General features: G+C 41.4%; 1 protein-coding gene across 11 annotated transcripts in view; it reads right to left on the bottom strand.

The window, feature by feature from the left end:
• ktn1 (kinectin 1) overlaps positions 1-12099 on the bottom strand; it is a 154167-nt gene that overhangs the window by 82103 nt on the left and 59965 nt on the right. For all 11 annotated transcript variants that reach the window (XM_062968626.1, XM_062968631.1, XM_003227137.4 and 8 more), the window contains exons 2-3: positions 9618-10176; positions 4460-4597 (exon numbers count right to left, since the gene is read on the bottom strand). In XM_062968626.1, coding sequence (XP_062824696.1) covers positions 4460-4597; positions 9618-10140 — 661 coding nt within the window. In that variant the 5' untranslated portion in view covers positions 10141-10176. The remainder of the gene's footprint in view (positions 1-4459; positions 4598-9617; positions 10177-12099) is intronic.

Here is a 12099-nt window from a genome sequence, read left to right as displayed (position 1 = left end):
GTTGACGTCCGTCATTCCGACATTAATGTCAGCATAGCAAGGTCCTTGACTACACTGCAGTTCCAGCAGATGGTGCTAAGATCATCCTGCATATTTATCTTCCGTCTTTCTCAGCCACGTAAAGAAGCCCTATAACCCAAGTCTCATCCACCGCCATTCATCCATCAGTCTGCTTAGGTGGGGAATGTTGCATGCCTGAACATTTCCTCCACCAATAAAGGCTCTGCAAGTTTCCATGGGGAGCTGGCAGGGCAGGCAGGATTACCACTGTTGCCCTGACTGCACAAGCAGGCACTGATACAGAAACCACCATCTGATCATCAGGCAACTCCTCATCAGATTTGTCTTTTCCCAGTTACATAACTCTCTCTTGTCTAGGCTTGCCGCTAAATACTATCTCTCCGCTGCTTCAGTCTTTTCCATTAAGGTAAAGATTTTGACAAGACTAAAGACAAGCATGGATCCTTTTAGCAGAAGCTCTTGAAAACATCCACTAGGTTGGCAAGAAGCTGGTCTGATTTATATCTTTGAATTCCCACCATGAAATAAAGAGACCAGACACAGGAAAATGGAGCTAAAGCATCATTACTTAACCTATTTATTAATAGGAACTGTTTGAATAACCTGTTAATGAAAACACAATTAAGGGAAATTAAACGGTAAGACATGTTTTTAAAATTTTATAATGTATTTTAACAGTTTTATTAAGTGATTGTATGTACTGTTTTGAGTTATAATTGTGTTGTAGGCATTAAATTTTGCCAATTGTTGTAAGTCGCCTTGAGTCCCTTCGGGTGAGAAGGGCAGGATATAAATGCTGGAAATAATAAAATAATAATATTATTATTAGTGAGAACTGTCGCTGAGCCAAGTGTCACTTCCTCTGACCACCTCCAAGGACACATGGGCAACAAGGTTGGAAATGACTTGAAAACACACAAAAACAGCAATAGTTAAGTTAGCCTGTTTCCTGTAGTGACATTTGAATCCCTCTACCAGCAAGCTTTTCAGAAAAACATCTATTTCTGTTTTATTGACTATTCTAAAGCCTTTGACTGTGTGAATTATAATTAATTGTGGAAAGTTCTTGGTGGTATGGGGATAGCAAGTCACCTTGTTTGTCTCCTGAGAAATCTGTATAACGACCAAGTAGCAACAGTCAGACCACGAAATAACAGACTGGTTCAAGACTGGGAAAGGAGTACGGCGGGGATGTATCCTCTCACCCTACTTATTCATCTTGTATACTGAGCACATCATTATTATTACAATATTATTACAATATTTATATCCCGCCCTTCTCACCCAACAGGGGACTCAGGGCGGCTTACAATAATCATGCGACATGCAGAGCTTGATGAATCCAAGGCTGGAGTTAAAATTCCTGGAAGAAACATTAACAACCTTAGGTATGCAGATGACATCATCTTGATGGCTGAAAGCGAGGAGGAGCTGAGGAGCCTTATCACCAAGGTGAAAGAAGAAAGTGCAAAAGCTGGGCTGCAGTTAAACCAAGATTATGGCAACCAGACTGACTGATAACTGGCAAATAGAGGGAGAAAACGTGGAGGCAGTGACAGACTTTGTATTTCTAGGTGTGAAGATGACTGCACTCGCAGACTGCAGCCAGGTAATCAGAAGACATTTACTTTTTGGGAGGAGAGCGATGGCCAATCTCAATAAAATAGTGAAGAATAGAGATATCACACTCGCAACAAAGGTTTACATAGTTAAAGCAATGGTATTCCCTGTAGTAACATATGGGTGCGAGAGCTGGACCATAAGGAAGATAGACGCTTTTGAACTGTGGTGTTGGAGGAAAATTCTGAGAGTGCCTTGGACCACAAGACGATCCAACCAGTCCATACTCCAGGAAATAATGCCCAACTGCTCACTGGGGAAGGATATTAGGAGCAAAGATAAAGTATTTGGCCACATAATAAGACAGGAAAATTGGGAGAAGATAATGGTGCTGAGGAAAATGGAAGGAAAAAGGAAGCAGGGCCGACCAAGGGCAAGGTGAATTGATGGTATTCTTGAAGTGATTGGCTTGACCTTGAAGGATCTGGAGGTGGTGACATCCCACAGGGACCTCTGGCGTGGGCTGGTCCATGAGGTCAAGAAGAGTCGGAAGCGACTGAATGAATAAACAACAGAACATATCTCTCCATGGATCATAACTAGAAGGCCATCCTGAGGGCTTTTTAAAGAGTGAGAAACCTCTTTCCAGCCCCAAGGGTAGCTTCCTTTTCAGGCCACTGCCCCCGAACACTTATAGGAACTGTATGTAATGCAACCCTTCAACCACTAAAAAAAGGAAGTGCCACAGTGCCTACAGGACTATTTCATCTTTATCATGCCACTAAAAGGGACACGTGTTCACCTAGTCCCGTTCTTCCACTAGGCTGGCCAGCATGCTCTTCATACCCTCTTTTAAATCATTCGCAGACTGAAGGTTCCCCTCTCTCTGAGAGGTATTCCATCAGCCCTGTACAACTCCAGCCACTTGAACACAATCTCCATATGAGGGATCATCCAGTCCCCAGTTTGTCCCATGGCAATTCTCAGCTCCTGGGTATCGCTCTCTTTGGGCTCAAACCCCTCTCTTTTTCTACTGTTGATATCTTCTTCTCTTTAAGCACCATGATGGAAACCTAGCTGAAGCCCATTCAAACACATAACCAGCCAATCTCCTCACCTCCCAAAGGTAGAAGACTGCCCACCATAATTGCAGGGGCTTCCCAATCATATCTGCTTCTTTCCTTGGAAAACAGAGCAGGGCTCAGCTAAGGTATACCAAGAGCCTTTAGAACAGTGGTTTTCAACCTGTGGATGTCCAGGTGTTTTGGCATACAACTCCCAAAAATCCCAGCCAGTTTACCAGCTGTTATGATTTCTGGGGGTTAATTAGTGCTAGGATGAGAGACTACCAATGAATACCAGAAAGTGTAGGCTCTATTTCAGAGGAAGGAACTGAGAAAAACTACCTTTGAGGATTCCTTGACCAAGAAAACCTTCTGAAATTTGTGGAACTACTTTACGTTGAACGGGGAATTTGAGGCACCTAGATACACACATAGAATGCAGAGTACTATTAATTCAGACATAAAGCTGCTGCTTGGATTCTTGGCATGCCATTGTTTGACCCATGAGTCAAGCCCTTGAGCTGTTTATGGGAAGGCTGAACAGAGACTTCTGGGACAGATAAGTCCTGGTGGACACAAGCACATTCCCATCAGGAAAAACATTAATAGAAGAAGTAGAATTTTCTTCTTCTTCTTACATGCTCTAAGCATTAAAACAAGCTGTAAAGCAGATGAACATTCCCATTTCTAAGACATTTATTATGGGTGAAAAGCAAATGTAACCTTGTTGGCTATAACGAAAGCAATTCCAAAATCCAGATGAAGCCAATTTAAGGTCACAAATGGTTATACAATCTTCTGAATTATGCATGACAGAGTTCTGAAAAATCTGAAAGGCTGAATGTTGGAATGTTATCTGGAATCTTGAGATGTCCTAATAAAAATATGGTCCAAATATGAATTGTGGATAAGGTTTCACACCATATTTCAGGATGCATCACATGAATGAGGAAATGAACTATTATAAATACAGTACATATTTTCACACAATGGAGGTGGAAGCTGTTTGGAATATAACATTTTTAAAAACCAGGTAAGATAAAAGAAATAGATAATCAATAAATGGAAAGCAGCAATTTTTATCAAAGTGAACAAGGGCCCAAAACTAGGGAATCAAAATGCCTCTGGACAGAGATAAGTCCCCAAGGATTAGACTCTTATAGGCAATTGCAGTTTAGACTTTTCTCATGTCTCCATTATAATCTTGGTTTTGATTGGGCTCCAGAGAGAATGTCTCAAGGCTTTCAAATCATTAGCCTCATATGCTTTATCTCCATGAGAGCAATATTAGGAGTCACAAATGAAGTGCCATACAAAGGAGAAATTGCTACCCAAGGGTTTCTGTACTTTTTCATTTCTAAGATACAGCCTACTGTTAGTTCAGCTCAATGTGTGCACCTTGAACACTGACAATTAAATGTTTGTTGTTCTAGCTGCTGTTCTGCACCTTTGAAAGTAACTAATATATCCAAGCCTTTGTGGACTAGAGTACACATAAAGCGGACTTCAGACTATGGAACCATAATGAAGTTATCTGCTTGCAAGACTCCATTATTAGTAATGAGGATGAATTACCAGCCTGCTCTCAATGCAAGCATAGGTTGACTCACACTGATACATATAGACTACAACCATAACTGGCAATTCTCTCTCGTTCTCTTCCCAAACATTAAACTAAATTTGATTGATTCCAGGAACAAGCCTTCCTTCCACCCAAATTTTGCACAACCTAGCGCACGGGCTCAGCTATGCCACTTTTATTCAACAATGGCTATTTATGATGAGACCCATTAAAAAGAAAAAAAAACCCTTACCATTATCTGTCTTTTGCTTCTTTGCTGACACTTTCTTCTTTCCTGATCCGCTTTCTTGTTTTATCTCATGATGCAACAGGAGAGGATCTTGCTTTTTGGATGGGGATAGAAATGAGTCACTCTTGGAATCCTGGTCATCTATAAAAAAGCAAGATGAGACACATTGGGCTTCATAGTGTGTGAATGTATGTGTGGCTCACATTCAAGTCAACATCATGATATTATATCCTATTATAGATTAGAGTGAGAAAGATGGACCCTCATGGCCTTTCTGGACCTCCAGGCTCAGAAAAGACATTTGGGTGAGAAATTTCCAGTAACAGTTGTACTTTCGTGTACTACAGGCTTTTTATCAGCACCACCTTAACTCTTTAGAATTCTCTGAACATTTTTGCTTTATTTATTATCAAGTTTCATACAGTAATGACAGAGTACTGAGACTTTGGATCTTAATTTTGTGACAAAGTAAAAGAACCCAGGCTGAAGCTGTTTAGATAAAACCAGACTCGAATTTCAATGCCCAAATGCAAACAGAAGATATAACATCAACTCTACAGAGTCTGAATGCTTCCTTTTGCTTATCGAAATATCCTGCGATCCCTCAAACAAGACACAGAGAAGCTATCAGCTTATTATATAAGATACATCAGCACCATTAAAATTGTGATTCTAGGATAACAGATCTATAATAAAGTGCAGTGAAGTCAACACCAATAATTATCAGTCATTAAACACCTAAAAGACAACAGATTCCCTTTTGATCTTGGAAACCAAGTAAGGTCAGCACCAAAGAATCCCAGGTGCTGTAGGTTATATTTCAGAAGAAAGAACTGGCAAAACTACCTCTAAGGATTCTTTGCCTAAGAAAACCCTATGAGACTCATGGGGTTTGTATAACTCAACAGGTAACTTAAAGGAACATAAACTCACAAATGAATGTAATACTTGCTTATCACCCTATCCAAACATTTAAGCAAATAAATGTTACCGACTTTATACACCGATTCATGGGATACAATGTCTTTTGCTTCTAGGGAAAAACCAAAAAGCACTCACTGTCTCCCACAAACCAAGGCGGGAGACCCATGATCAATAGGAAACCCACAAGACGGTTGCTGTGGGTCTCGGTTTACATCATGAAGATACAAAGAACCGCCACTTGCAGCCTGTCCAGGTTAAAAACTCCATGCATATCTATCTCCTTCTAATGACAGGCTCTGTTCTGATACCTAAAACAGTACTAAGCACAGCTATAATTTAATACAAGCACCTGGCTGAAAGGCTTAAGAGAAAATAGTAGAAGCAGAACTGAAGCAAAAACAGTACGATGGGTTACTCTTATCGCAACTATTCTTTTTTCATTCACACACCGCCCAAAACATCTGGATCTGGGGACAAGTCCTATGTTGGACTGAAAGCTTACGTGGTCTCCATATTCGAAGCTGTGCTCCACAAATTGAGGCAATACTCTGGTCTAACAAAACCAGCAGGTGCAAAAGCATGATGGTGGATTAACCCCACTGAGGTCCCAGGTGAAATTCTCACTGCTTCGGCAAAGCTGTATATGACACAGCAGAGAACTAAAAGGCTTTTTCCTCGTGGAAGACAGAAAGTCTAAGATTAATCCTGATGCCACATCCTATTTTGAAACAACCTCTTTTAATAAAGTATTGCCTCACTGGCCTCGTGCTGAGCTCACACAGCTGCTAAGACTCTGATCTAGAGGGTAAGTGCTATTTTAACTATACAGGAAAGGTCTTCCGTAGAAGAAGGCAGGAGCTGACTAAGTGCCACTGCCTTTATACATCTTTTTTGAGAAGCAAAGTTTGTTTCTATGAGCAAGTATAGTTTTTAAAGTATCATGGAAGAAGTCCTACCACAGTATCCACAAGCAACTATGCATAATGTACACCTCTAAGTACTAATGTACACTCTATTACTACACATAATGTTGTTAATTTTATTGTTTATTATTTGATCTGTTTGTTATGTGATGCTGGCATTAAATATTTGTCAGTTTTCTGCTATAAACTTCTCTGAATCCCTGAATCTCTGAGACAGGGTGGGATAAAAATAAAGTTGTTTATTTTTATTATTGTTGTTTTGTTGTTGTTATTGTTTTTGCCTGAATTAATTAGAATCTGGTACATGACTTAGGAAGTGTTTCAATCTTGTATTTGGACCTTCCCAATAGAGCAGTGGTTCCCAACCTTTTTTTGACCAGGGCCCACTTGACCAGGGACTGCTTTGACCAGGGACCACTCTCCAACATTAGTACCAAAAGGGTTACAAATCAGTTTTTCATCAACTTTAGACTTGGTTTGGTTATTTGAGGTGCTGAATCAGAAAATTGCATTGGATAGACCACATCAGCTCTAGTTTCCGATATAAAATATATGCCATCCAGTAGCTGCCAAATAAAATAAAATAAAGAAAGAGGAAGGAGGTTCGTGGACCACATTTTCATTCTCACAAACCACTGTTGGGCCACAGCCCACAGGTTGGGAACATTGCAATAAAGGAAGGGAGAGAATTTGGCTGTAGGGCACTTGTACAATTTCAGCTGAATCACCAGAACTGACTCAACAAACAGAGAAAATTGCTGGATCTTTGCATGTTGATGGTTCCCGGACTATTATATAAGAGTCAAACAAGAATTGAAGTTCCTGGATAGTGTGTTCTAATACAGAAAGAGCAAGGCACGGCACTGGTTAAATATGCTGTATTCCTTTTCAGCATGCTTTGCATGGTATCATATGTTAGAAATAAGATTCAAAACATTTTACGCCAGAGAATATCACCAAATTTGATCTGAATAATTATTTTGCCCATTTCTTGGATAATTGCCACATTAGCAGTTTTACCAATTTCCCCAATGGTTTCAAGAGGCTCAACTGCATCCCCAAGATAAAAGGCTGAACATCCCTTATCCAAAATTCAAAATTGCCCACAAAGATAATGACATCATTGCTTTATGATGATTTAGTGTTATTAGTATTCTAGATGTTTTATTGGTGTGCTATAACACAACAGAAGTGCATTTAATGGGTAAGGAGTGTATCAGTTTAAACGAATCTGACTCTTAGGAGGCTCTTGTGATAGAAAACATTCCACAGGGTACATTTGTGCCAATATTGGAAAATAATCATTGTCCAGCCAGATATATGACAGTATTAGCTAATATTTCCACCAGAAAAGCAAAAGCCTACTAGTCACATTTAGTGTTGAATCATTAATTTTAAAGCACTGCCAGTTCTGTGGGAACTCTTTTAAAAAGTGACTCAATCATTTACTGCATCTTATTTTACCTTACTATGGATTATTTATGGTCTATCATCTGTCAAATTATAATAGCTTTTGGCTAAATACAGCAAAGATTATCTTCATTTGGACCGTGGGGAGGCAGCAAGCATTAGTGAGTATTTTCTCTGGAGAGTCGCTGAAGCATTGAAGATGATTTCTGTATTTGGATTAGTTCTCCAACTGGGAAATCTTTAAAACATTTTACCAAGGGAAACGATTCTAGTGGGGAGAGGGAGCAGTACCTATTTTACTATTTTATCTAAGGATGGAGGCAAGTCTTGTAAAAAGTTATAAAATGTCCCAAAATCTGTCCCTATCTTTATCTTATTTTCTTACTGCTCTTCTAACCAGATTGGTTGGGTCTTTCTTCCATCTCGCAAAGACGGAAACTGTTCTGTAAGGAAGAGAAACAGGGCCACCTATTGCCATGCGTGAACTGGGGTGTACAGCCAATCCCCCACATCCACTGGGGGCAGGGCTGTTAAACTCACTTATATCAAGGGCTACATCAGCCTTATGGTTGCCTTCAAAGGGCCACTGAATCTATGGATGGAGAATCTGTGGGTACAAATGTCATCTATATTATTTTACATTGTGGTCGGTGCTCTTTAGTTTTCACCCAATGTGGATTCCCAGATGTTACTGAATGACAACTCCCATCACTTTTGATGACCCGCCATGTGGGGTGGGGGTCATGGGAATGGCAACTCAACAGCATTTGTGGCTCCGAAGCTGGGGAAAGTGTTAAAGAATGTTTTAAAGTCAGACATCATATCAACAAGCCGTGTATCTCAATCTAAACTGCACTCTCCTGACTAAACAGAACACACTGAAGCCTTCCAGATGTTCCGCATCTGAAAAGATGAATATTTTCATCTCATTGGTGGCAATGGGTGGGTTTCCCACTTTTAGTGCTAGAGAGATGAATTACCCAGCTCCGCCACTATTTCTCGATGCCATTTGCCCCTTTGATTGGGAAATCTACCTTGCTGAGATCTCTACATCGGAGCTAGGGGAGGACCTAGAGTGGAATACTTGGTGCGGGATTGGAATGCACCACATTAGTGCCAGGGCTTGCCCTCCATTGCGTTTGCCAGCAGCCCTGCTCCACAATTGTGCAGGCCCAGAAAGACACTGGCAGACGTGGGTGCTTTCTGGGCTTGCACACCACACACACAGTCTCTTTCCACTCTCTTGAAAAGAGAGTGTGTGTGTAGCGTGCAGGCCTAATGCGCCCACGACTGCCAGGGCCTGCAGCTGAGCGCCAAGTAAGAGGCACTCGGCTGCAGACCCTAACAGGCAAGGGCGCTTTAGGCTTGCATGCCACACACTCTTCTTGGAAGGAGAGTGCGTATGTGGCGTGCAGGCCCAGAAAGCACCCGCGCCTGCCAGTGCCTTCTTGTTCCTGCACAGTTGCAGAGCAAAGCCACCGACAAACAGGATGGAGGGCAAGCCCCGGCAAGCTGCCAGCGAACACAGCACGTCCCAGCCCCACAGCAAAGTTCCCACCATGGGTCCGCCTCTAGCTCCGATGAAGAGACTTTGGCAGTGGTGCAAGGTACAATTCCCTGAGCGCAATCCCTCTTCTCTTCTCTATAACTGTGATGTCGAAAAGCGGGCTTGGAGCTGCTACCCACTCCCACCTGCTTTTGTGTCAAGTTTGTTTTGGTACTGGGAGGGGTCCTCCCGTTTTATGCCTCCAAAGGAACTAAACAACAAAATAAATGATATGGGAGAAACGAATAATTAGAATGACTAATTATTACACCTTTTTTCTTTTAAAGTGACTCAAAGCGGTGAAGTGCCCATGTCCCCCCTCCCCTCCTTTCTAAAATCAATAGAGTAACATGGGTACCTATTCCGTTTTTCTGCTTCTTTTGCCCAGCCTTCTTCTTAGATGCAACTGGCTCTGAAGGTGGGGTAGGCTGTTTGGTAACAGGCACCAGTTCTACTTTCTTCCCAGTGGGTTTGGCTCCATCCGACTCTTTCGAGGCATGTTCCTCTGGGCTCCCTTTGTGTTTTTTCTCCTTCTTCTTGCGCTCTCGGAGGCCGGCAGGGGCCTCTGTCACACCTAGCTGGGAAGGAAGCAGGTGCTCGTCCTCGGCCCCTAAAGCGTCAGACAGTTTGAAGTCCCGGGGGGTGCTTTCCGAGTCAGATTCGTGAAGGGTTCCATTCTGGGCCTCTTTCTTTTTGCTCTTCTTCTTCTCTGCTTTCTTTTTATCGATCTTGGCAGGTGGAAACTTTTGGTCCCTCTTTTGTTTTGCGAGGGCTTCGTCATACAGTGTTTCTTTCATGAAAAGCCAGAAAAAGAGGAAGATCACGGCAATCACGACGGATGGGACAAGGACAATAAAATAGGTAGACTCATAGAACTCCATTGTGCTTTTTCTTGACTACTGGTTATAAGAATAAATCTGGAAGGGGGAAAAAGGAGAGGTCAGTAAGTAGACTGTTTGGAACAGCTTAAAGACAATGCTTTTAAGATATACCGTCGGGCCACCACATTTGTTGATTTCACCTTCATAATTTGATTATTCACGAATTTGGTTAATGTGCTCTCTTAAAAAAATCTCTAGGTCAGTGGTTTTCAACCTGTAGGTCCCCAGGTGTTTTGGCCTACAACTCCCAGAAATCCCAGCCTGTTTACCAGCTGTTAGCCAAAACATCTGGGGACCACTGAGAACCACTGTCTAAGACAAATTAATAGTACTGGAAGACCCAAAGGTTTCTAAAGAGATGTTCTTTTGTGGGGAGACAAGATGGACAATAAAGGCTCAGCTATGAGACTGCACCCATTCCAGAAGGGAGCAGCAGAGAACGAAAAGGGAAAGACAGTTATTCCACTAGCTCTTCCATATGACCTTTGGCTTTCCTGTAACTATCATTTCATAGCACTTGTTCCAACAGGACAGTTAAGCTGCCTGCATACCAACTGGCGGTTTTAAGAAAAATATCTTTAAGAACTAGTCGAAGAAATGGATTCCCCCCCACGCCAATTGCCACTGTTTGTTTTATTTTTTACACTAGCTTATGTACCCAGCATTGCTCAGGTATGCATTTTCTAATGTTATTTATTTTAAAATACTCAGCTTGTTAGCTTGATGGGAAAGGTCCCATTAGAAAATGTATAGCCATATAATGAGATCTTTTATATAATTGTATAGGTGATAGATTGAAATTCCCTTTAACCCGTGATCTGGTTAGACTGCAACTCTCACCAACTCCATATGTGTTCAGCTGGTACTCCCATCAGCCCCAGATCTGGGTGGGTTGGGACTGGCAATGAATTGTATGTGTAGAAAGTTAGGTCCAGACTCTAATTACCACCATCTTCTATCAGCCCCCAACCCCTCCAATATTTTAAGCTGGATCATGATGTGTCTGTGTATCAAGTGTGGTCCAGATCCATCAAGTCACAGAGAAGCCTTTGTGGATCAAACATACATATAAGTAAACATACACACACACTCTGACTCCTATATAGAGAGAAGATAATACACCCGAGGCCCAAACCACTTTGCTTTTTATGGGTCTAGAGAAGTATTTTCAAGTTTTAAATGCTTTAAATAACTCAACTTATGGAATTCTGAATTACCCTAAAATTGTCCAGATGAGTGGCTGAGATGATGACACCTTTGCTTTTTGATGTTTCAAATATTATTCCATGCGCAACATATATTACAAATATTCAGCATACAATTATCTTCAGGCTATGTATATGTATAAAGTATATATGAAACATAAATGATTTTCATGTTTAGACGTGGGTCTCATCTCCAAGATATCGCATGATGTGTATGTAATTCTAAACCGCCACCATCACCCCAAAAATCAAAGCCCAAAACACTTCTGGGTTCAAACATCTTGGATAAGTTCTCAACCTGTAACAGTGAGCTATGTTCTCCAAGAGTGATCATTGCCCCAGTACAAGTGAGAGTTGGGAGGGTACAGGACACACTCTCAAGGCAGGTGAAAAGGTTGGCTAGCTTAATAAGGCTAGTCAGAGCATTATATCAAAGATATGTGCAGATTGCAGCACTGTATGGAAACAACTAATATCCATACGCATTTTGACTTGCAAAAGTCCCAAGCTAAAACTTCAGCGTCCCCATGTTGTTTTTTTGCTTGAAGAAATCCTTTTTGTACGTCAGAGAATCACTGCCAGTTGGAGGAGACATTCCCATGGTAAGTGGAATAATTGTCCTGTTCATTTAAACATATTTCCCAGAATTCACTCAAATATATTTCTCACAGACGAAGAGGGGGTAGAAAAAAGTCCTACAGCTAGAAAAATGTAATAGCAACCATCTTACACAGAGAGGCCCACAGGACTAGAG

The sequence above is a fragment of the Anolis carolinensis genome, chromosome 1, assembly GCF_035594765.1.
Source record: "Anolis carolinensis isolate JA03-04 chromosome 1, rAnoCar3.1.pri, whole genome shotgun sequence".
Taxonomy (NCBI): domain Eukaryota; kingdom Metazoa; phylum Chordata; class Lepidosauria; order Squamata; family Dactyloidae; genus Anolis; species Anolis carolinensis.
Note: the sequence above shows the minus strand (reverse complement) of the source record. Positions and strands in the feature narration are given on the sequence as shown.